Source organism: Cydia splendana, chromosome 21 (genome assembly GCF_910591565.1).
Source record: "Cydia splendana chromosome 21, ilCydSple1.2, whole genome shotgun sequence".
NCBI classification, from domain to species: Eukaryota; Metazoa; Arthropoda; class Insecta; order Lepidoptera; family Tortricidae; genus Cydia; species Cydia splendana.
Window position 1 is genome coordinate 2,740,396 of NC_085980.1, and position 25,841 is coordinate 2,766,236.

The following is a 25,841-nucleotide window of genomic DNA, read 5'->3' on the forward strand; positions in this document are numbered from 1 at the left end:
CCGTTTCAGCTTGAGAAGAAATGCTTTCGTATGGACATACGAACGGCTCTTCTCTACAGTAGCCTTACCACGAGTTTTACACTGACATTCGCTAACATTTGCGTAACTTACTTTCTATACATCTCGCTCGCACTAATATGCCAGTACGAACGAGATGCACAGAAAGTAAGACACGCTAACAAATATATCAGCGTCAAACTTGTGGCAAGGCTACAGGGCACAATTCAATTCTCAACCGATTCCCGAGAAATTTTATGAGCTGATTCTTTAAATCAGCGGTCGGCAACAAGCGGCCCGCGGGCCGCTGCGGCCCGCGTACCTCGCACTTGCGGCCCGCGAGCCCCCCTGGCAATTTTTTATGTAATATTGTCAAACGACCACCAAACGACAATGTCTGATAAAGTCACGCATATTAACAAAGTGCGGCCCGCGTCAACTTGGTTAACTACTATGAGGCCCTTGGCTGCCAAAAGGTTGCCGACCGCTGCTTTAAATTATAAGAATTTCAGATTATGGATTCTTGCAAAATGGCGGATCCACTAGTTTGAAAGTTATTGTCAAATCGTTTTCACCACGTCTCAACCTGCAACCTCCCCCCCTCCTCCAAAATCTTCACCTCCCCTTTCCCCACTATTTCCCCCAAAGCCTCCCTCACATTGTCAGGCATATTTTTAGCGTTGCCCGAGATGTAGATGTATGCGTTTTGGTCCATTATTAGAAGGCGGAGCGTTGAGCTGTGCTCTGCGATTTTGTGCTGTACGTATCTGAAAATAAGAACAATTTTTGAAATAAAGGAAATTTGAAAAAAGAAAAACATTTGTTGAATGATGAAAACGCACACATAAATTAAACGGACGAGGTTCTTACGTGTTACTACACGTAACCGGACTGTATAAAAAACCGGCCATGTGCGAGTCGGACTCGCGCACGAAGGGTTCCGTACCATTACGCAAAAAAAATCACGTTTGTTGTATGGGAGCCCCACTTAAATATTTATTTTATTGTTTTTAGTATTTGTTATAGCGGCAACAGAAATACATCATCTGTGACAATTTTAACTGACTGTCTATCGGTTCATGAGATACACCCTAGTGACAGACAGACGGACAGTGGAGTCTTAGTAATAGGGTCCCGTTTTTACCCTTTTGGTAAGCAACCCTAAAAATTAAATAAAAACTTACACTTTCCGTTCCTGATCCCTCGAAAACGCGCAATACAGACTGATCCTCCCCTCCCCCGCCCAGCGCTCTATCTCCTCCCTACAATGGAAGTCCTTCCCCCTATACCGACACCCGAAGAACAGGTGGGTTGTGTGTTTGTCAGCCGTGTCGTGGTGGAGCCGGTGTTGTATGAGAGCGCGGAACGGGGCGAGGCCGGTGCCGGGCCCGATTAGGATTAGCGGGGTGGACTGGAATGAGAAAATAATGTCAACATAGAACAACAGGAAGGGAATGAAGGCTTTTACATGCTGAGTATTAATTTTAGATACCTAAAGCATAGAGAAATATAGTAAGAATAGAGTGCTCACTCCATACATCAGTTTTGGTACCAGTACGACTATTATTTTCGCAGTCGATAAGCATCGAGTAGCGGAATTATTAATTAGTATTAATTATACTTGATATTAGAATTCTCTAGTGTCGCGACTCACGAAAATTGTATTGAACAACAATTTACAACTAATGTTAAAAGCAGAGGTCGTTGAAAATAGAGTTCCGGTTAATCCGGTTATATATAATATTAGCTGAAAATTGTTGAGCATTAGACTTTTCGGTCGGTGCTACATCTATTGTCAAGTAGCAGTACTGATAATTCCGCTACTCGATGCTAGATGTCGACTACGGAAATAATAGTCCTTTTGGTACCTACTAAAACTGAATGGAGTGTGCACTCTATGCATTGATATAGAATAAGAACTGGATACCCAATCAGCCGCAAAAAATGGCCCCGCAAAAGTAACGTTAAAACAGATCACGCGTTACTTTTTCGTTTAGTCTTGTATGGACCGCTCAAATGTGAAGTTGTCAACAATGTCGTAAAATGGTCGTAAAAATATGCAAAAACAACAATGATAAAACGAGGAAAAAGCATGGAATGTATTTCTTTCGGTTAGTTCTTTGGATAGCATTACATAATTTATGTAATCTGGTGGTAATTTCATGATTTTGAATAAATTATTTTGTTAGTACCAAAGAAGGGATGTGAAGGAACAAAAATCTAATGAGTCGATGTGAGGCCAATACTTTTTTATTTTTATATGGAATTCGTAAGATATAATATTATGTTTAAATTCAAGATTTCCAAGAAAACCTATGCGACGTGCAGAGTGGACTGCTATTATAGCAAGAGATAGGGGTGATGCAGTTTTAAACAAGGCAAAACGGCACTTGTGTGTTCGGCGCATTTCCCTGTTTCCGACATATACACGACCAATAAGGGCTTACATCGACTAACTGTAAATGTTAAACCTGTCTGAACACAGTGACAACCACAGGATTTTTTTGATAAAGACCATAACCAATCAGTACCAGTAGCGACCTGAATGTCCCCGTGCACTATATTGCAAAGAACGAAAGTGCGAAGAGTATTATGTAGATTTAAAATACACAGTTATTTAATAAGTTGAATTTATTTCAAGGAAAATATAATAAATTTATAAATTTATTTTATGATAACTTACACGGGTTGTTACCATGAATTAATTTTATTTGAACTAGTTCAAATTAAATTTGTTTCATTTATTACTTCGGTTTTTCTGTACAGTAATACCTATTAAAATGTACCAAAGGGACTCCATTCGTTCATTATTCTCGTTTGACGTTGTTTGACGTAAATACAAAGGTGAAGTTACGTTTAGTGCCATCGGACTTAAAGTTTTAACAGTGTTGGTAATAATGTTTACAAATTTGACACTTAATGCTTACGACAGTAAGTTCTTTTCCGTACAAAACATTTATCTTGACTCAAAATTTACGTAAGCGTTTTTATCATCAATGCAAATTTGCAGCTAATGTCATTCTGATCCACATTTTGTTGACATTTTTGTTCCGCTCTGTGTGTCTATTTCTAATATTAAGTCAGTGACTCTATGTATTTTTTTCTCTATGCCTAAAGGGACGATCTAGGAAGAACCAAAAACCCCAAACACAATTTAGGTTGCGTTGTTTTATCACAGAAATCCTATGAGCACCTCCTGTCTCCATCAGATCAGCTCGATGGTACCATAATATTGCATTGTCATCCGACTTACGTGTGTATGCAAATTTTCAGCTTCATTGGTCGGTTCAACAAGTCGGGAAATGGGTCAAATTAAACTTGCAAGATTTGACCCGTCGTACTAACATAACTACATACGTAAATAAATATAAGCTTGTAATAATAAAAACTGCAAGACTCACTGCCATAAAAGTTGTGCCCATTATAGGAATGGCTTATAACTCTCACAAAAATGGGAGTATTCTCATTTGTCCCCGCCCCACGTGACCGCCACCTTACATAAAGCGGGGACAAATGGGAATACACCACACATAGGAAATGGTTTGTTAAATTTATATACCATAAAGTCAATGTTTTAGAAGTTGTCCAGGGGAACGTAACCATGGCAACTAACTACAATAATATACTCACCGTATCGTTAGGGAAAACCATGGTCCCTTTTTTAATCCACCCGTACACCTTGTCTCCCGGTCTTAAGTCCTTCAGCCAGTTGGAGGCTAGACCCAAACGGGGCTTCTTCAATTTGCTGTAGTACTTCACTACCGCTACTAGTAAATCCAGCTGTGGACAAAATTGACAAGAAAAAAAATGGCCGCCATGTTTAAAATTAATTAATTTGCTATGCCCATCCAAGGGCGTCGCAGCTGATGGGCTGGGGGGAGGCAGTTCATGTGGCCTATGCCCAAGGGGAGGGGGAAGGGCATACATTTAGTTAGAAATTTTGTTCTCTAGGGTCGGGGGGAGGGGGGCGCTGCCCCCTGTTGTGAAAATCCTGTTGTCAAAACCCTAAAAATTTCAGTAGTTTTTAGGGTTCCGTACCCGAAGGGTAAAAACAGGTCCCTATTACTAAGATTCCTCTGTCCGTCCGTCTGTCTGTCACCAGGCTGTATCTCACGAACCGTGATAGCTAGATAGTTGAAATTTTCAGTCAATGTATTTCTGTTGCGGCTATAACAACAAATATTAAAAACAGAATAAAATAAATATTTAAGTGTGGCTCCCATACAACAAACGCGATTTTTTGCCGTTTTTTGCGTAATGGTATGGAACCCTTCGTGCGCGAGTCCAACTCGCACTTGGCCGGTTATTGAGTTTATCGCGAACATGCAGATAGACAAACAGACGCGGTGGGGGACTTTGTTTTGTAATATGTATTGATTAGTTTACCTTTCGGTCCCCAGAGGGCAGAGAGCTGCTGGCGATGGAGAAGCACCGAGGTTTGATAGGTGAGAATAATTCGAACAATCTATGGTCAACTTTGCTCATGACTTGTAGAAATAGTTCTACAAGTAGGACCGAGGGCCTTAGGAGGTTATTAGAGTTATATTAGCACGTTCCCTGTGCATGCATCATATGTGTAGCATTTTAGGGTACATATGATACGTGCATGCACTAATGATGCACGACCCCATATAAACTTAAAGCATTGCCAAAATTTACACGTGTGAGCTAGGTCTTTTTTATTTGCATGCACATACTGGCTGTGAACCTTTTGATGCAAATAAAAAAGACCTAGCTCACACGTGTAAATTTTGGCAATGCTTTAAGTTTATATGGGGTCGTGCATCATTAGTTCATCAAGGAGGAGTTTTGGCCGAAGGGTGTCAAGTTCCGGCGGTTCCGCGGCCGGCTCCCTGACACTGCGGGGTTGCGAACTGCATCGCAGCCATAATTGTGTTTTTAGTTTTAAGATATATTTTGTAATAATATGTATGCTAGTTTTAAGGTATTTATCTATGGGCCAATAGTTGCCTGAAAATAAATGTTTTCATTCATTCATTCATTAGTGGTGCATGCACGTATCATATGCACCCTAAAATGCTACACATATGATGCATGCACAGGGAACGTGTTAGTTTACCTTTCGGCCCCCAGAGGGCAGAGAGCTGCTGGCTATGGAGAAAGACCGAGGTTTGATAGGTGAGAATAATTCGAATAATATCTCTATGGTCAACTTTGACGCGGATTTGTGGAAATCGTGAAGAACCTGGAAATAATAAACAGATTCAATATGGGTTCAAACGTCGAATGTCAGACGTTTGGTTTGACGTCGTATAAATATAACACTTGCACTGCGTGGGCTATCAAAATCGCTGCAGACTTTTCTTGGTCTAACTCTAAAGTACCTATATACCTACTCGGGTAATTCCGAAAAAGGAATCTAATATGAATAATATGATGTAATTATGGGCACTCTAGCGTCTTTTGAGCGTCGGCGACTAGTCTGCGCTATGGAAAATGGCATCGCTGCGCAGTTGCGCCAACGTTGCGATGAGCAGCAGCCATAGAGTTGAGTATTAGACGCCGACGCTTGGAAATGTGCGAACACACCTTATCTGTGAATTTACCTCAAGAACGGTCCTCTTTGGCCTCCTACAATAATTCAACCAATCCTCCTGCCCCTGCGCAGAACTGAGCTCTATACATTTGTCTCGCTCTAACTTATCCTCCGACACTAGCGCCAGAAGAGAGAAGACATATTGAGTGGGGTAAAACTTCAGGTCCCAATACTGTTCTGCTATTTCATATAATGTTAGGGGTTCCTTTAGGAAATCGGGTACTGGCATGTCTGGAACAAATACGGTGGTAAACAAACGTACGGTCCACGCAATGATAAGCGGACACCATCTGACACTTCTGAAGTCATATAACTTTGCTAGTTTTGCTACCGACGCAACGCATCAGTGGCGGAGCGTCCACAGAACTCGATTCTCACCAGCTTACCTAATAATTTTCAACCAGTTGAGTAGTTATTAATATTTAAATTAACTCCGGCTTCCTTTTACACAATAAATACAGGCAGCATGCACTTTGTCATAGAATAGAACGTAATCAAATTTATCAAGGGCTTAATGCAGTCAAAAATAAATTCAAATAAAAACGTTTCTTTTTAATTATAATTTATTATATAAGTTAACCTTTTGGACGCCAATGACCGATATATCCGCACCGCAGGTTCAACGCCAAAGATCGATTAATCGGTCACAGACCACAGAGCAACACAGACCTACGTGCATATGCATAAAGTTCAATTTCAGTTTTGACACTTCGGTGACGTGGCGTCCGAGTGACAGCTTTTGTGTATGACACGGCGTCGAAACTAAGGTTAATCTTGTTGCTCCTCCTTCCAAACTGAGAAAGCGCCTTCTGGTGGCGGCGGTAGATCTTAGGACAAAACAGGCACAAAAAATGGTAGTTCAGCGATGTCACTCACGAATTCGAGCCAATCGTGCAGCCTAACACTAGTTGCGACCAATCGCGCGCTTGATGCTCGTCAACCAATCGCGTTGTAGCGGTGTCACAACTCACACCGCTGTACTGGCCCCATTTTTATTGCCCTTACGGCCAGTCCTAAGGTATACGTCATTGGCCCAACTTTATCTCATATTGTTCCATATTATAGCTTAAGTAGTACTAATTTTACAGAAAATTGTTTCTCTTTAGAGAAACTACTGAGAGAGAAAAACCTTTAATGTCAATTAACACAACATCTGTAACTGTCAAAATAAGTTTGACAGTTCTCTATGGGATGACAGCTGCCGCCGCCATCTTTGTCTTGTTAAGTCAGTCAGTTGATTGGTCGACAAATCGATGAGAAAACCATCAGGAAAACACAGACATATTTTAATAGTAATTTATTAATCCTCCTGTTCTTCCTTCCACCCGTCTTCCAGACTTAGGAAGCGCCTTTTAGCCGCGGTGTTCATGTAAGGGCGGAGCGCCCACTCCGTGTCGGCGGCGTCCAGGGCGTCCAGCGTGCCGAGTTTTATCTCGTACAGTTTCATTTGGAAGCGGGGACCGACTTCTGTCAGCTCGATGTCTTTGCCCGACTGGGAAAAGGAAAATTGTAATGGTATAATGTATAATAGAATATGACGTTTCGTGCCTGCAATACGGCCCACTTGGGCACCAAAATTTTTAAAGGAAACTGAACTTTATTATTTTGAATTAGGATTTAATCTCCAATTATCATAAATCTTGAGATGTGGCCGTATAGCAGGCAGGGGACGATAATAATGTCAGTCAGGTCATGATGAGATTGATGAGACTTTAAACTCTCGCGTTTTGTACACATATTTAATTACACAAACGGGTCTACCGCGATATAATTTCATTGTTTTTACCTTTAATTCCGACGTTTCAGCTGAGTTGCACCAGCTGTGGTCACGGAAAGACTGACGTCCCAACAAATGTCAACGGAGATATTAATAAAACACCACTAAACTACCCGAAATTAGTTAATAAAAATGTTCGGGGTAGACAAAGAAATTGCAGCTACCCGTTAAAGTTTAATGTTTATTGTCCACGGCACGACACGCAACACTCACAGTATCCGTACACTGGTCGGAATTAAAGGTAAAAACAATGAAATTATATCGCGGTAGACCCGTTTGTGTAATTAAATATGAGATTGATGAGTATAATGAGTAAAATGTATATATAGGTAAGAGTGTAAAAAATAATAGAAAAAACAATAAATATGGAAGGGGGGGTCGCGCGCACCCGAGCTGCATACATCGCTGTCATCGCCATTGTTAGTAGCACGGTACACGTCAAAGGCCGTCGGACTACTGTTACTTTTTAGGGTTCCGTACCTCAAAAGGAAAAAACGGAACCCTTATAGGATCACTCGTTCGTCTGTCCGTCTGTCACAGCCTATTTTCTCGGAAACTACTGGACCAATTAAGTTGAAATTTGGTACACATATGTAAATTAGTGACCCAAAGATGGACATATTTTTTTTATAATTTTAAAATACATAGGTTCGAAGTTATTTAAGAAAATAGCCGAAAAAATGTGCAGTCAAGCGTGAGTCGGACTTATGTACGGAACCCTAGAAACGCGAGTCCGACTCGCACTTGGCCGGTTTTTTTTTTACACTATGACTATGGTATCGCTATCGCTGCTGAGACCAGACTAGACTAGACTAGAAGAGACCAAAATATTTCCACCTCATGCCTCGAGTCAAATCGGGACTTGCAGCAAAATCCAACTTTGCTCTGATGTTGCACAAATTACTAATGATAGGGTAATGAGTGATAAAACGAAACTGTTAGACAGAAAAAATAATTAAATAATAAAATCTCACCTTTCTGTATGTGTGTTGTCTGAAGCTGATATAATCGTCGTTGTTAGCGAATGTGACGACTCGCTTCGAGTCCGGTTTAGGCACCGGGAACAGGTATTTCAGAATGCTCATAGTCCTCAGACCTGGGAAAAAAATGTGTTAGTTAACAATACGTTATTATAATTTTTTATGTTATAAGTTCCCATTGCTGCAATATACAACTATCTTAATTGTATTATTTAAATGATCAAAGCGTCAAGTGTACCCAATTACGAGCACAGATGTTATTGTAATTGATATCAGTATGCTACCCTCCGACCATCCTAGTCTGGGACCGGTCTGACCAGCGCCGGGCATCTCGGCCCAACACACGCTGAGACTGGAAACCCTTTGCCCAAAATATTCTAAGTTGTTTTATTTGTACTTATAATTAACAATTGTTTTACTTTTTCCTTCTATTATGTAATTTTATTTTATTTTCTTATGTACTTGTATTGAATATGTGACAATAAACAATTCTTATTCTTACAGAATTTGACCATGGGCTACTCCCAAGAGTTGTCTGATGTGAAACTGTGAAACATCTTACCCAAATCAGTCTTGAAATTGTGGAACACGAGGTGTGGGTACTGTTCAGACATGGTGCCTAGATCTGGTATGTCATGTCGCATCACGACGCCTGAGAGCGTAAAAGATACGGTAGGTCCATAGGGCAGGTGGCATATAACCTGGGAAAAAAATCTACCTATATCCAAAACTCAAGATTATCTATAAATCACTTTTATTGTAAAATGAAAGAGAAGGTCGTATTAAGTACGTCTTTCGGAAATTTCTGTGCACACCTTTTAAAAAGTATTGTATGTCTTAGAGCGGGGCCACACTGGCAATTTGCGAGCATTGCATATCGCCAGTGTAGCCCCCCTTTTAATCCAGATCTTAAAGTATCTCTGTAAAAATTGTATCCATTCAGTTTGGGCATCAATGCTTACTTGTATGTCCGGTTGTTTCCTCAACAGATTGTATTTCTCAACCGATTTCTGTGAAATTTTGTGAGCAGGTTCGACATTTTATACATATTTTTTTGTGTTGTCAAATTACTTGTTGTACATTTTTCAAAAAGGCCAAGCTATGTGGTTTTACGAGACCTACTGCTCACAGAGCCACCAGTTAGTAGATATTATGTTTTACTTACTAAAGCGTCAGGGACGCCTCTGTGCTCGTGGACCACTATGAAGTCTGTAACCTCATTCGCGCGACAGGCGTGTATCAGCTGAGACATCTCGTAACCACCTCTGTTCATACGCTGGCTGTTTGGAAATATTAATCTGAAAACAAATGATAAGACCATTTAAAAATTTCGAGTTTTTAACACATACTAAAATGTACCGGGACTAAGACAATTTAATTTTATTTAATTCATGACGTTGTTGATATGCTGACGGCTGAGCAAACCTAAACACAATATAAAAATGTTCAACTATGTATACCTGAGATACCTAGATTAAATAAAAAGAAAAAAATATATACCCGGGAAAGTGTTAAGATGAGGAGGAATATTTTGCAGTACCTACATTAAATATCTTTTTATGGTTTTACCTAAATAACTTATCAAATGTTACGAGTACACCTTGTTTTTCTTAAATCCAAATACTAAATACAATAAATACCAGTTTGCCCTAATTTGTCCAAGCAATCTGTCATTAAAATTGATTACAGATGTAGTGCATGATTATTTTCCATCGTTTTTTCAAGGAAACGTACGAACGTGTCGTGTCTATTTCAGTCAGTCTCCATACAAAAAGTACTGAGGTTGACTGAAGTAGCATGACAAATACGAACGTTTCCGAGAAAATACGATGGAAAACAATTATGCAATACATCTGCACCGTATCATCTGGGTAGTCAATTCCTGAGATACAGAAGCCAAACTCACCTAATTTCCTTAACAAACATCTTGAGTCGGGCGCTGGGCTCTCTAGACGTTGTGATCATGATCTTAGGGTCCTCGACCCCGGCATACCGGTACTCGTCATCCTGAGAGCTCTGTGTGTTAGCGCCACCGCTGAAGCTGCCGATGACTGCTGCTCTTTGAGGACCTGAAGGTTGAAAGGGGATGAAATTATGTACCAACAGTAACACTCCTAACTGTACATCGGTGGACATTATTACAAAAGGCATAAGGTCCACCAATGTACAGTTAACAGTGTGGGCAATGGTACGTAGATAATTTAGTAATAGTTTAGCCATGATGACAAGCAAAAACTAAGAATAAAAGCAGAATTACTGAATAATTTGGTAGCCTAATCATTAAGAGGGAGTTTAATATTAAAATTTAATTTACAACTCTAATATTACTGATTATTTCCCCCTAAATCTCTCACGTAAGTAAGGGTAGTATTCCACCTGTACAATTTCTTTGTCCAATGTTTATTGCATCTCACATTTTGCTTTAATGAGAGAGTGAGACACACTGACATTGGTACCCAAGAGGCTGTACACGGAGCCAGAGGAGACCTCGAACAAGATGGGAGGATGAACTCAAACTCACAGCGGGCCCGAACTGGAGAAGAGTGGCCCACGACAGACCTCAATGGAAAGAGCTAGAGGAGGCCTTTGCCAAGCGGCACACTGAGCTTAGAGATATACTCTAACTCAGAACAAAGGGGCTAGATAGATAGATAGATATTTTGACTAAATAAAAAATTTGAAACAACTATAACCAGATTACATTTTTTCTATAGAAGACTTCCTACTTTTAGTCAGATAAAAATGTAGCCTAAGATATCACTCAGATAAAATATATTTTCATCTTATTGTTTTCTATTGCATCCTAGACGAATCACAAGTTTTTATAATTTGGCAACAGCAGTACCGTCTTTACCACACGTCAACATCATACTTGTCTTTAAGGGCACACGGGGCTCATGCCCAGGGCCCCCATCCTCAGAGGACCCCGAAGGAGAGACAGTAACAGTATATTTGATTACTATACCTAGATATTTTCCAAGCAGGAACAACATTTGTTAAGTGCTTGCCACAATTAAAATGTCGACAATCCTGTTATCGATAAGTACATACTACTTCAATGACAAGACGTACATACAACCACAGGCTTATATCGGCTACCTACCTAGACGCCGCGTGCCACCGATCTTGAATGACTTTGTGACCGATCTAAATTGAATGTATTACATACACTTTGGATCCAATTTATTTTTATAATTTCCAATGAACAGTTCCTTATATAGAACAGCCTACATGAAACTTTCAGGGTGTTATTGTCTTTTTTGTTTATCTTGATTATAGTATAAAAAAGAGTCACAAAAAAATTTAAGGCAGGGGAAATTTATCAAGTCAATGTTCTGTGTCTACTACAAAACATTCTACTGAAGTCACGTTTTATTTGTTCAGAGTTCGGCATGTTCGCTGACGTACAAATCACTGTACTTGCGGCATGTACTTCATTATAAGTCTGTGAGGAAAACATGCAGTATAGCTATTTAAAAATATTCACATGTCATCCAACTCATCGAAGTCGAAATGATAAAGAGGCAAAATCGTAATACACATTTCATTTAATTCCTCTACTTATTACTTACCTACGTTGTTCAATAAAAAAGTAAATAATTGACATACAATGTGACGTTTCCTTATCGATAACAGGACTGTCGATGTTTTTATTTTATCAATCACTTACAACAATTCGTTCGTGCTAGAAAAATATCTAGGTGTATTGATTACCCATAATAAATAGATCATAGTAGAAAAATATTAGTTTAATTAGCTTTCTTTACTTTCCAAAAGAGGCCCATATTCTTATGTGCTCAGGGGCCCCAGCATAGTTTAAGACGGCCCTGGGCAACAGAAACGGGGGATGTTAATTGTATTCTTGCCCCAATTCATTTGTATATTTAGATTTGTAATTAAATGCCACAGAAAACATAAATACTAACTATCACTTACTCACTCTTAGTTATCAATTATTATTTTTAAATAAGCAGATAATTATTTGTAACCAAAATGGTGCATAATTCAACAACGGGTTAGTAATGGAATTAAGAACTCGGCTACCAAACACAAAACAAGGTTATCATTATCAATTTATCACACAACTAGTAAACATAATAACTGGAAACAAAGAAATAAGCAGAAAAAAGTCGAAATTAACATACCTTTATCCTCAAAATCAATTCTTTTCTGTAAAGCGAGCGCTTCCTTCCTCAAATCTCCATGAATCGGAATATTTTCCTCCAAGCTTCTTTTGATCTGATCTTTTTTCGCCTGAATGCTCTTCTGCTTGTCTTCCACTGATTTTCTATACAAGTACTCGCGGCGCAAACGCGCCTGCCTTCGTAGCATATTAATTTGTCTTTATTTAAATTCGTAAATATTAAAATTTGTTAAAATTCTTGCATTTTCACGGTCAAGTTACAACGCGAAAGTGACAGCCCGCACGTGTTGATTTGACATTGACGTTTTGCGTTTTGATATTGCATTAAGCATACAAACTTTGGCAAAAAATACGATACGCAAAAAATGTGACTTACAAAAATATATCACAATAAAAAATATGTCTACATTCATTTCCATAAATTTATCAAAGGAACCTCGAATGGAAGTAGTAATTTAACATTACAAAAATGATAGTTGTGTTATTGTAAGAGATCTAATAACATGATGCAGAAACAAAACGCACCGCTAGGTTCCGTTCAGAAATCAGTAGCATAGCATATGTTGAACTTTTATTTATTATAAAAATAATTTTAGAAATGTATTTACTTATATAAATAATACTAATAATTATTCTTACCTTCATGGCATTCCTCTACCAAGAGCCTGTAGTAAGGTTTTATGTCCAAATTATGTGTTTTAAAGATCTCAAACAGGTCTTCTATATCTTCTTTAGCGTTACGAGGCCTAATGTTGAACACATCACCCGGTTCATAATCTATAGTTGTGGTGTTTTCTGTGGCAAATGTTAGTAATCTTACATCCTAAAAAAAAATATTTTTAATTAAAACCAGCTAAAATCTAAGACGTAAAACCTTTTTCTGCAACCAATAACGCAACGAATTAAGAGTACCAGGAATAATTAAACATTTTCATCCTCATTGGATTGAATTTAAAAAATGTATTTTTAAGTTCTATCCTTAAGTTCTACAACATTTCATGATTGGTAGTGAGTTGGTGGATTTTCACCACTGAAAGTGAAGAGTTAGACCAAGATAAGTCTGCAATTATTTTGATAGCACACACAGTGCAAGTGTTATTTATACATCATAATTTAATAGAAGTTTGATGTTTAAAATAACACTTGCACTGGGTGTACTATCAAAATCGTTGCAGACTTATCTTGGTCTAACTCTACTTGAAATTGATAAGTGTATGTTATCAGTTACTTTTCTTCTTATCAACATGCTAGCTTGACTTAAAAATTAACTTTTTTTTTTAAACTTACTTGAAAATGTGATTTATCTGTGGTTCTCATATTTTTTTCTAACTCCAAAAGCTTAGCATCAACAAAATTATCCTTTATACCTTTAGCAAAATAAATATCCTCTGTTACTTTATCTATTGGCAGAACAGCCGTATCTTTTATAAGAGATACTTTCCAGCGAGGAATGAATTTTAGTTCATAACCTTCTATTTGTAGTTGAGGAAAAAAGTTTTGGAGTTCATGACAATATTTTTTAAACCATGGAATCATCACACCTTCATGGCCTAAGTCATGTTGGTAGTCACAGAGACCTGAAGAAAAAAACAATATTTTTTTATTAAGTAGAACAATTTTTATCACCTGACATGAAAGTGCAATCATTATACATGCCTATAGATGTTAAACTTCGTGGTTTCAGTGATAATATAAAATCTCATTGTTATCCTCTAAGTACTTGTAATAATCTTGTTTTAAACTTTTCACATTTATTTCACAAAAATCATACCTATATTTTAAGCACTTAACTCACCAATATCTACTAAAGGCGTGGCCCCTAACTGCATTAACCGCTTATGCAGCTTCTTGCCAGCGAAATTGAATTTAGAATACGTCGAATCCCCCAATCCCAGAACCCCAAACTTGAGCTTAACCAAAGAGTTTGAAGGCAGGTTTTTTCGTAATAAAAACTTCCAAAACTTCTTCATATCGTCCGGCTCGTCTCCGTTCCCCGTTGTAGCGCACACAAATAGCGCAAATTCTTCTTGAATAAGCTTATGAATGGGGTAATCGTCCATCGCCTGAACTGGGCCTCGAAATCCTAATGCTTTGGTTGTTCGCCATAATCTTTCGGCGATTTCTTGGGCTGTGAAAGTTTGGGTGCCGTAGAGGACGAGTAATCGCGGTGGTTCGGGCATTTTCACTATTGTTTATGAATTTTAATGAAACTCAATTGTATTACTATTCACTACTGAAAACAAACATGAGAACGTGAAACATGGTTGACACTGACACAAAACAAGTGACATTTAGTGCTGCCAGGTGTCAAAGGAAAAATTCTGTATTATAAATTTAGAAAACGGTTTTAACCGCGTAAAGCCCCCTCCACACTTGTGCGCGAATCGCGGCGCGAAGCCGCGAACGCGAGTGTGGCGTCGATTTTCGCAGACAGCGAAATCGACTCCACACTCGCGTTCGCGGCTACGCCCGCGATTCACGTACATAGTCTGGAGGGGGCTTAAGGCCCAAACCCAATTTGCAATGTACACTCTGTTTCAATCTAATTCGAACCTTCGAAAACGACATAAAGTAGCATTTCTTTTGTTTCTTTGTTTCCTAAAATAACCGAAAGTCAGCCTAATCAACTATACAAAAGGTTCAAATTAAAAATAGAGAAACTTTGTATGGTGGATGGTGGGCCTTACGGGGTTAAAAAAAAGGTTTTTTTTTTATATTTTTCGGTTAATGTTACCGCGGCATCGGTGGCGGGTTATGGTGGCTTAAATTGCTGGTCCTCAATTCTATTTAAATTATTTAAAAGTAAAACGAATTATTTTGCGACATACCGTTATATTTAAGTTATTATTTGTAATTTGTACCTGAGCACTTGACTTGAAAATTTGTTTAGATTATCATAAATTATAAATACAGTAATCCACGAGATTACTTAACTACTGGCAACACTGATGTCATTGACATTTGACGTAATCAGCCGCCTTCGTTCAAAAACATAAATTAAAAAAAATAAAGGGGATATTACTGCAATGTTCTGCCGCCAGAGTGCAGCACTACCGAGCAAAGAATATAATACTCACTAGGAGAAGAACGGTAACTCCATACAAAAAAATGTCCCCAACCGTTTATACGTTTATACTAGTGGCGCCGTCATTGTGTACCAATGGAACTAAAGTTGACAACCGGTTTAGCCTGGCGGGTATTGGTATAGGTAGTAATTCTGTTGATAAACATATTTGTTATCTTCATATCACGAAATATATAAAAGATGCAAATATTACCCCTTGTTTGTGGTATTATCAATTGATTTAAATAAAAGGCATATTTATGTTTATAACATTGTATTATTTTATTTATTAAAAAAATGTTATACATATAGAAATATACACTGAAAATTAAACCCTGACAACTTAATAAAAAAATAGACGTTAATAAAGCGCATTCACAAAGTTTTCAGTATAATATACTGAAAACTTTATAGGCATGCCTACCTATATTACTTACACTTTACACACACAGATACACTACACTTTACACACGGGATTTTACACAGATTTCCAACTTGTATTCATACATTTCTTCACGGTTAATTAATACGCTTTCCATATGCGTTATGACGCGGTTCCTTCTGAACCCACTAAAGCTATGAATTTCACTAAAATATGTATCTTCAACAGCCGTTGCTCCGCATTTAGCACATTTTCTACGTGCATTGCTGTAATCCATGTAGGTACAGACTTACAGAGTCTTAAGTGGTAGTACCGCTACGTTGTACTTATTATTTAAAGATTTAATAAATAAAATTTTCGTTATGAACTTTAACCACAGCAGTTGGACAGAGTCATTGACAAATATATTTTATTATTATGGTGGGTAGACGTACCTACCCTCCATATATTTTATGAATATTGATAAAGACAGTTGGAAGCAAATATTCATTATAAAACTTAATCGCGTGCAAGGCCTGTTCACTTCCTAAGAAAGTTATGTCCCCAAATAATTGCGCATGTGTGCGCCTTAATCTTCTATGTGTGCGTTGGCCTCCGGGAAAAAGTTGCGAGTAATAAAAATAAAAACATTTTTCTACAGCAACATTGCTCCCAACTCTGATTTAAATTATCACGAATTTTATACAATATTAATCATAAAACGGGACTTAAAACGCTTAAAACTTAATTACATGCGATTAAGTTTTATAATCAATATTTGCTTCCAACTGTCTTTATCAATGTTCATAAAATATATGGAGGGTAGGTACGTCTACCCACCATAATAATAAAATATATTTGTCAATGACTCTGTCCAACTGCTGTGGTTAAAGTTCATAACGAAAATTTTATTTATTAACTCGTTAAATAATACATACAACGTGTACCGCTACGTACCACTTAAGACTGTAAGTCTGTACCTACATGGATTACAGCAATGCACATAGAAAATGTGCTAAATGCGGAGCAACGGCTGTTGAAGCAGCCAGAGTCAAATTTACAACTTTAGTGGGTTCAGAAGGAACCGAGTCATAACGCATCTGGAAAGCGTATTAATTAACCGTGAAGAAATGTATGAATACAAGTTGGAAATCTGTGTAAAATGCCGTATGTAAAGTGTAGTGTATCTGTGTGTAAAGTGTAATAGGTAGGCATGCCTAATGTTATTTGTATAAAAGGTACTGAAAACTTTGTGAATGCGCTTTATTAATGTCTATTTTTTTATTAAGTTGCCAGTTGCCAGTTTTCAGTGTATATTTTTATATGTAAAACATTTTTTAATAAATAATATATATAATGTTATAAACATAAACATGCCTTTTATTTAAATCAATTGATAATACCACAAACAAGGGGTAATATTTGCATCTTGCATATATTTCGTGATATGAAGATAACAAATATGTTTATCAACAGAATTACTACCTACCAATACCCGCCAGGCTAAACCGGTTGTCAACTTTAGTTCCATTGGTACACAAAGACGGCGCCACTAGTATAAACGTATAAACGGTTGGGGACATTTTTTTGTATGGAGTTACCGTTCTTCTCCTAGTGAGTATTATATTCTTTGATCGCGTGTAATTCAGCTTTAAGTGTTTTAAGTCCCGTTTTATGATTAATAATGTAAAAAATTCGTGAAAATTTAAATCTCAGTTGGCAGCAACATTGCTCAATGTTGCTGTAGAAAAATGTTTTTATTTTGATTACTGGCAACTTTTTCTAGGAGGCCAAAGCACACATAGAAGCTTCAGGCGCATACATGTGCAATTATTTGGGGACATAACTTTCTTAAGCCCCCTCCAGACTATGCGCGTGAATCGCGGGCGAAGCCGCGAACGCGAGTGTGGAGTCGATTTCGCTGTCTGCGAAAATCGACTACACACTTGCGTTCGCGGCTTCGCCCGCGATTCACGCGCATAGTCTGGAGGGGGCTTTAGGAAGTGAACAGAGGGGCTACCGCGAAAACCGAAATTCGCAAATTGCGGGGATCTTACTCTTTTACTCCAATGAAGGCGTAATTAGAGTGACAGAGAAAAATGCCCGCAATTGACGATTTTCGGTATTGGCGGTAGCCCTACAGGCCTGCTACCGAGTCAGTAAATTCATAGACTAACTTATGCATACTGTGCCTTAAACTGTTTTTTGACAAGTTTTCAGACATAAGACATTGATGCATCAAGGCGGTTTGTTAACAAAGGCCTACCGGTAAACGCAAAAATCGAAATTTAGTTATCTGCCTCTTTATCGCTCGAATATGCAAGAGTGATAGAGAAATTAGATAACGAAATTTCGATTTTCTTGTTTCGCGGTAGGCCATGTGATTGACGTGACCAGGGGTGCGAAACTCCTGACTTCGGCCAAACTCGGCTCCGCTCGGCTCAGCATTGCTCCGAGCAATTATTAGGGTTGGCACCACTTGACTTCCTTTTGCGTGCACGACCACAGATAAGATAATGACTTGAATTTTGACAGCCCTAAATAGCCGAAAGGGATAGTGCCATATATTAGAATGGGATAGCATGATTCGACCCTGAACCGCTGTCAAACTTCGGTTTTGTAGGAAGTTTCCTTTCTGTACGGCAGTTACTATTATTTATTCTGTGACGTGACGTGTGATGTGTCAATGTGGTTTGTTTACTGTATGTGCCACAAAGGTGCCACCTACGCAGAGCTTTGCCTAATATTCCCTATTGCAAGTCCATTCATACTATTTCGTGGTTTTTTTCACGTTAAAAGGTCAAACAACTTTGTCAGTAGGAAAAGGCGCGAAATTCAAATTTACTATGGGGCGATTACCTACGTCTCGGAGTAATTAACAATGGAGCCGCCATTAACAGGCATTCCCCTCTGTCGAAAATAGGCGGCCAATGGTCAACCACATGTCAACCATATGTATGGACTGACGTTTATCTGATTGACTGATTGACTATTTTAACGTATTTATTCAAGACTAAAGAAAATTGTTCTTGGGCCGGTCGGAGGCGCGGGGCACGCCGACCGGGAGAGCGCCGGTCGGGGGCGCGCCGGCAGGGCTGGCAGTTTGTATGGCAGAATTTGGACTTTATTGCTAAGTCAATAAGGGTCGTAATAGATGATTTTACTTTATGCTCTAGAGCATAAAATGCGATTTTATGTCGTCTACGCACGACATAAAGGTGCACTTTTTGAGCATGAGAAGTGAAAAGATTAATTTTATTCTGATTCCAATTCAATCTATTATCATCGGGTAGCTTTAGCGGAAAGCGATGCGCTGAACTATAGTTCGTTTTTTTTTGCATTAAATAGAACTTGTAAGAAAGTAAGCGATCTAGACATGTCTTTTATTTGAAAAACGCTTTTTAAAAATCAATAACTATTATTTATGTAAGCAGAAGAATATAAAACATCGTATTAGATTCATAATTGTTACATATTTGCCGTAACTTATTTTTAAAATGTGTTTTTCAATTAAAAGACACATCAAGATTGTTTTCATATCTCATGCTCTGAAAGTGGGTCGTTGTTGTTCTAAAAGGTGCGCAGAAAGTGATACGTTTATGCTCTAGCGCAGAAAAGTGGTGTACTCCTCTGCGTCCCCGTCCCACGAACAACTGGGTGGAAACAAAATGGAAAAATAGTGTCTTTATTTCCTCGCCTGTAACAATTGATAATTGTTTAATTTTACTAATCCCACGTTGACCCTTTTTTTTTATAAAAAATGATGAAAGTAAATTGTTAAAAACAAATTATTCTTAATTTCTTTCGTTGAATTCTATTTACTCGATTTCATAAGACTCGAACCAAAAGGAATACACCAAAAATATTTTTTTAAACCTTACACTTGCGTAAATGAGCAAAGGCAGAATCTTATACAGCCACAGTTAAACGTTTGTACGATATTAAATTGGTTTTTAAAGTTATTTAGCACTATATTCATAAAAATAAAATAAAATACAAGATAAAAATTTCTTATATTATTAATTACATTGTTATTTAATATTTAAAATAGTTTTATTATGTTATTGCGTGGTGCGGCGTACCAAGGTCGCGGTGCGGTCCGGTAGTCTGTGGCGGCTTTTAGAACGAAAAAGTATAAAATTAAAAAGTATGAGGCAATCCCGCTGATTTTCACACTATAATGAACAAATCATTTTAAAATTACTGCAGTTTGTTAAAAAATGTGTGTTTTCGTAAATATTGCAATCTGAATGATTTTCGCTAGGGTTTATTAATCTTCACACATGTAAAGTCTCCGATTGCAAGAAAGTCCTAAGGAAAAAAATCATGGCCGTAGGTATATTGGGTACTTCAATTACTGATTTTGCGAAATTGCCTTGTCTTGTTTGGTTTCCTCGCATTCGATATGAAAAGTAGAGTGTTTAACTCGGGTGGAAGGCACCATTTCCGTCTCGGACTATTGGCGCTCTCACTGCGTTCGAGCGCCAAACTACCTCGACAGAAATGGGTGCCTTTCAACCCTTGGTTAACAATCTACTATTACCTTATTTCTAATGCTAAAACGAACTATAGTAAGATTCCAATTTCATACTAATGACAGTAATGACTTGATGTAGGTATATTATCTAGGTTATATTGTTTTTGTTAAATATTAGCTCATTTTATTTTGTAGCCAGTAAGTAAGTACCTATTATGAATTTAGAGGAGTACTTCAAAATAACAATAATAATTTAATAGATACCGAATCTTCTCTCGACAAAAACTGATGCAATATTAACTCTTCGCCCGGCATGGCACCCCAATACCAAAAATACGTCATCCATCTTGGACCCTATCATCCCCTTCGCGTTCAATACTCGTCCTTACTCACTCACACACACGTGCAACGGATCTTGCATCCCACTCACATTTGGCGCGAGTCAGTCTTGGTATTCAGCTCGGTAGGGCTGGTCGCGCGCCGAAAAAAAGGCGGGAAAAATCAGTGGAGTGACTTTTTATTATCTGTGTGTGTGATAAATCAAAATGTAAGTTTTTTTATTCATTACTGTTATTGTAGATGATAAAAATACTTGTTATATAATAGGATTATGTAGATTTATTAACGCCGGTTACTTTCAGTTTCACCTTTGACATTTTCTTTAAGCTTTTCATCGGATTATCTAAATCTATGGATTGCGTTTTTTTTAATGGATGACTTATTGGTTTTTAATAGCCGCATACCTAAATTAAAAAAAGTTATTGTCATTTAAAAGTAATATAGTTTTTTATCTTATTTCCTGTGATAAAACATGTGCTTTTGTAAATTCCGGGTTTTCCTTAAATATAAAAAAACAACGAGGTAAAACCACATGTGACCGAATACACGTGAATCAATATCAATAAAATTTCATAAGTAATTTATTTCAAGGCCGATGCATGCTCGCGATTTTTTAATCTAATTGGATTTGATTAAAATTGAATAAGTAATATAAAGTCAAAGCAGCTTTTAGGCATCTGTAACACATATAATATAATTATTATTTAATATACATCACTTTTTTAATCCATTAAATAATTTATAGGTGTATTTTGGAAGGTCTGATGGCACTGGCTTGTATAAAAACAACTACCTGTACTAATTTCCGAGGTTAGGTTACCGAGCGGATACCCATTAAGCTACTTAAGTGAACCATGGTAAAATGCTGGGACAACGCTAAGAAGATGATGATGATAAATTTATATTCTTGGTCTATTTTAAAACACAGAAAGTCCATTAAAATAATATTCAAACTTACCAACCATTCACTATCAATTTGAACGCCATGTATCAAATGAATTCGATTTTTCACTTAAACTTGCAGCCCGAGCGCTGCAGGGGTGCACCTCCCCGCAAGATAAGGAACATATATTACCCTCCTAATCTCCTATGTCCACTCTACCCTTAAATGGGATTATTAGAATGACGAATGGAAAAAGTTGATACATGAATTATGTACCTATGGATTTCGCCCACGTTGAAAATACCTAAAGTAAAGTAGGGTAAAGTAGTGCATAATTATTTTCCATCGTATTTTCTCGGAAACGTACGAACATGTCTTGCTATTTCAGTCAGTCTCGGTACAAAAAAACTGACATTGACTGAAGTAGCATGACAAATACGAACGTTTCCTAGAAAATACGATGGAAAACAATTATGTACTACATCTGTACGTGGCATTAATAATGACAAGTGTGTAAATGTCATCATTAATGTCACATTTCTATGTTCCATTCAAATCGGTGCAAAGTTAAGTTAGATGGACTCTATGATGTTTCCCATGCAATACTATAAGGTAAACGTACTGGTGCTCGACGCGGTCCCAGTACATGTCAACTTGAAACTTAAGTCATTGTCAATAGAGGTGACAGCAAGGTGTCATCTATTGGGCATTAGCATGTCGAGCACTAGTACGTTTACCTTACTCACGGATAAATTTAAAGGAACATAAAAGAAGGGTTTAGTAACTGGATTACATCACCTAAAGTAATTTTAAAATTAGTAATTAAACTTTTGTTTTGCGTATACCACTTAATTTGTCCATCTTTTACGGCTCGATTCGGAAAATGAAGTAGATTTCTACTAGACTTCAACAAGTTACGATACGGATAATTTAAAGATATTTGTAAGATAGATACGTCAAATTTGACGTTTCCGCGATTCTGGAGGTCCTCTTGAACGATTTCGACAAGTTATGACTTAGATATCCAAGTCACATCTAGTCGATATCTAATGTAGGTCTAGTTGATCTCTAAATCGTCTCAAGATCTTGTGATTATCTCGAAATCCGAATAGGCCTGTTTATCGTTAAAAAGTTTTTGACCCACATGCTATGCTTTCGTAGAGTCTGTTCGGAAAGAGAAGAGTCTTGGAATGTATTGGGCCCCATACATTCCACGACTCTTCTCTTTCCACAGACTATAGCGCCTGGTATAAACGTATTGCAAAGATATAATAATACAGATTATATAATATATCTAACAGTCTAACATGCGTCCCAGTCATAACTGATAACCCCGCACTGATATAATGTGTTATTTAATATCATAACAACAGTTATAGGTACCTATATGCTATAATATTACTGCTAGTAAAAGTGATAATGTTATTAACACATTCAATACCACTAAGTGCTACGGGTTACGCTCGTAGCGCGTAGCCACGGTTTCGTCGTATGTAGCGCGTAGTCGCTACGAACAGTGTACCCGACAGTCGGGTTCTTGGTGTTGAATGTGTTAATGTTCAAGTTTAAATTAACTTTACATTCGATGTTATGATAATTGTACTGAAATTATAAGAACGTCATTGTTTTTTTTCATTGTGTTATCACTGTTATCAGTAGAAGGGTAGAAGTCATCATTAGAATTTGATCTTACATTTCGATGTTAAAATTATGTCAATAATGCAAAAACGGCGGACTTAATGCCAATGGCACTCTCCTGCAGCTGCTTTGGTCATACGGCGCGATTCGGGAAATGAATTAGAGATTCACTAGATATGAAATAGTAAAGATATGTGACGTTCCACGGCAAAAGGTACCTTATGGCGGCTGGCGCTTACGCTATTATTAACGCCGCTCCAATATTCAGCCGGGCAATGGTACCTTTTGCCGTGGAACGTCACATATCTTTACTATTTCATATCTAGTGAATCTCTAATTCATTTCCCGAATCGCGCCTATAGGCGCCTTCCGACATCCGTTATCGGATCGGACAATCTGAAAACGCTCTAACTCGAAAAATAAAACGTTTTTAACAAATAAAAAAAAAATATGACCTTACTGATTGTAAAAAAAAATTGATCAGGCCTCCTGAATTTGTACAACTTCCGTTGTTACCATTTAGTTTTCTTTGCTACGCTGCTACGGCGTAGCACTCGTAGCGTTTCGTAGCCGCCTCGTAGCCGATTGCATATCAAAAGAGTTTCGTAGAAATTAAGTTACGATGACGTCACATAAGAGCTAATTGCATTACCTACTAAATTTAGCATATTTTTTATGAATGTCTATTTATTTCTAAAACTACTGACTCATAGGTATTTAATATTATTTAGTTATTTCAACATTATTGCACAACACATGAAAGTACAAATGGTGGACCTAATGCCAGAAGGCATTCTCTACCACTCAACGATGGGCTAAGCCGAAATATTATGACGCTTAATGAAGGTACCATTGTGGGGTTTGTTGTGAGGTGGGGTCGTAAGGTGATTGACTGATTGAATAATTATGTTATTTTCGAATAATGTTAAAACTTATACTGTTAACCAAAATACCTGAACTTATTTTAATAATTAGGGTTACTATTACTATACTTAAGTACTTAATCCAATAATTAACTCTTAAGGGTTATTTGCACCTTCCCACTAACCCGAGTAACCCGAGGTTAACTGGTTAAACCTTGTGTTACCATGGTTACCAGTACATTTCAACACTGGGTTACCGGTTTAACCGGTTAACGCCGGGTTAGTGGGATGGCGCAAGTGGCGCTTAAGTACTTGATCCAATAATTAACTCTGTCAAACTTACAATTAATTACATTAAGCATGTGAAACACGGATCAGTAAGTTTACGGAAACCACACCTAAAAAGGTTTCATTAAGACATTTCTACGGATATTTCGTCAGCCACGTGGTTGCATCGATCGGTGGGAATCAAAGCCAAAACATACCAAAATGTACCTTAAGTCCTTGTATTGGAGTCTATATTTGCTTGTTTGAATTTACCTGAAGGACTACCGCGAACACCGAAGTTTGCGAATTCCGGGTATCCGTCTCTGTCACTCTAATTACGGCTTAATTGGAGTAAAAGAGAAAAATGCCAGCATTTTACGATCTTCGGTGTTCGCGGTAGGCCCTCTGAAGTCTTGTCCTCGAGCATAAGCTGTAGTTGTCCCAAACTCGACTTTACTACCTTTTATTAAAGCTCAAATCACCTAATCTTTGAGTTATTCTCCAAAGGTCGTATGTTAGAGGTAATAGAAAAGTGACCTTATGTCAAAGGTTTTAGGATTATTTCAGAATGGAGTTTCGCAGTTGCCTAGAATAGTTTTGGGACAATGACGTAAGGCTTTCAGGAATGCGATTTATGAATAAAGTAGCGAGTATAACAGCAAAGGTGGCTAACTGGCCCCAGTGGGTCTAGCCAAGATACCAATAGTTCGCGCCGTAGCGAATAGCGAACGAAACCCAACTGTCACTGTAGCATTAATATGGAAGAGTGATAGAGAGACATTATTCACATTACGGTTTCGTTAACTACGGCGCACACCATTGGCATCGTGGCTATGCGCTCAGGTGTCCAAAGCATCCGAATTACTACTAAATCGATTTTGATGAATTAGATATTAATCTTTTTGACTGTATATTATATTTTAACCATCTTCCAAAACGGAGGAAATTAAAATAATTGTTTGTTCTGCCAAAAAATAATGCCAATTCAGACTTAGCATTTTAATAACACATTTTTAGGGTTCCGTACCTCAAAAGGAAAAAACGAAACCCTTATAGAATCACTGTCTGTCTGCGTCTGTCTGTCTGTCCGACCAGCCCCCCCCCCCCCTTTATCTCCGAAAGTACTGGGCCTAAAATTTTGAAAAAAATACACAAAATAGTACTTTACCTATAGATGACAGGAAAACCTATTAGAAATGTGCAGTCAAGCGTGAGTCGGACTTATGTACGGAACCCTTGGAACGCGAGTCCGACTCGCACTTGACCGGTTTTTTATATAATTTTATTTTGTTTTAACTGAAATAAAGTTATTCCAACACCTCGTAAAATAAAATGTGAATAATTATTGTAATAAAGCATTATTTTGTAATAATGCTTCACTGACACACATAACTTTAAAAAGAATAAATAATAGCCATAGAAATAAGTATAATATGTATTAGCGTGAGGTAACGCTCATCTACTAAACATTTAAGAATAAAAGGTGAGACGTTG

The 25,841-nt window shown here is 37.8% G+C and overlaps 3 protein-coding genes across 3 annotated transcripts in view; 1 reads left to right on the top strand and 2 right to left on the bottom strand.

Moving 5' to 3' along the window:
• Positions 1-542: 542 nt before the first annotated feature.
• On the bottom strand, positions 543-14,698 carry LOC134801230 (NADPH-dependent diflavin oxidoreductase 1). Its single transcript, XM_063773762.1, has 8 exons — positions 14,251-14,698; positions 13,743-14,032; positions 13,095-13,278; positions 5,565-5,785; positions 5,078-5,203; positions 3,628-3,777; positions 1,182-1,408; positions 543-764 (listed from the first exon to the last, which is right to left on the bottom strand). The coding sequence occupies exons 1-8, from the start codon at positions 14,633-14,635 to the stop codon at positions 569-571; spliced, it is 1,779 nt and encodes a 592-aa protein (XP_063629832.1). The 5' UTR covers positions 14,636-14,698; the 3' UTR covers positions 543-568.
• On the bottom strand, positions 6,839-12,748 carry LOC134801231 (U3 small nucleolar ribonucleoprotein protein IMP4). The gene is made up of 6 exons (XM_063773763.1): positions 12,457-12,748; positions 10,218-10,380; positions 9,477-9,609; positions 8,874-9,012; positions 8,306-8,427; positions 6,839-7,046 (listed from the first exon to the last, which is right to left on the bottom strand). Exons 1-6 carry the CDS (start codon positions 12,641-12,643, stop codon positions 6,855-6,857), a joined length of 936 nt encoding a protein of 311 aa, XP_063629833.1. The 5' UTR covers positions 12,644-12,748; the 3' UTR covers positions 6,839-6,854.
• Positions 14,699-20,788: 6,090 nt separating the features above from the next.
• Positions 20,789-25,841, top strand: part of LOC134801181 (large neutral amino acids transporter small subunit 1) — a 49,071-nt gene continuing 44,018 nt past the window's right edge. The window contains exon 1 of the mRNA XM_063773728.1: positions 20,789-20,904. Coding sequence (XP_063629798.1) covers positions 20,903-20,904 — 2 coding nt within the window. The 5' untranslated portion in view covers positions 20,789-20,902. The remainder of the gene's footprint in view (positions 20,905-25,841) is intronic.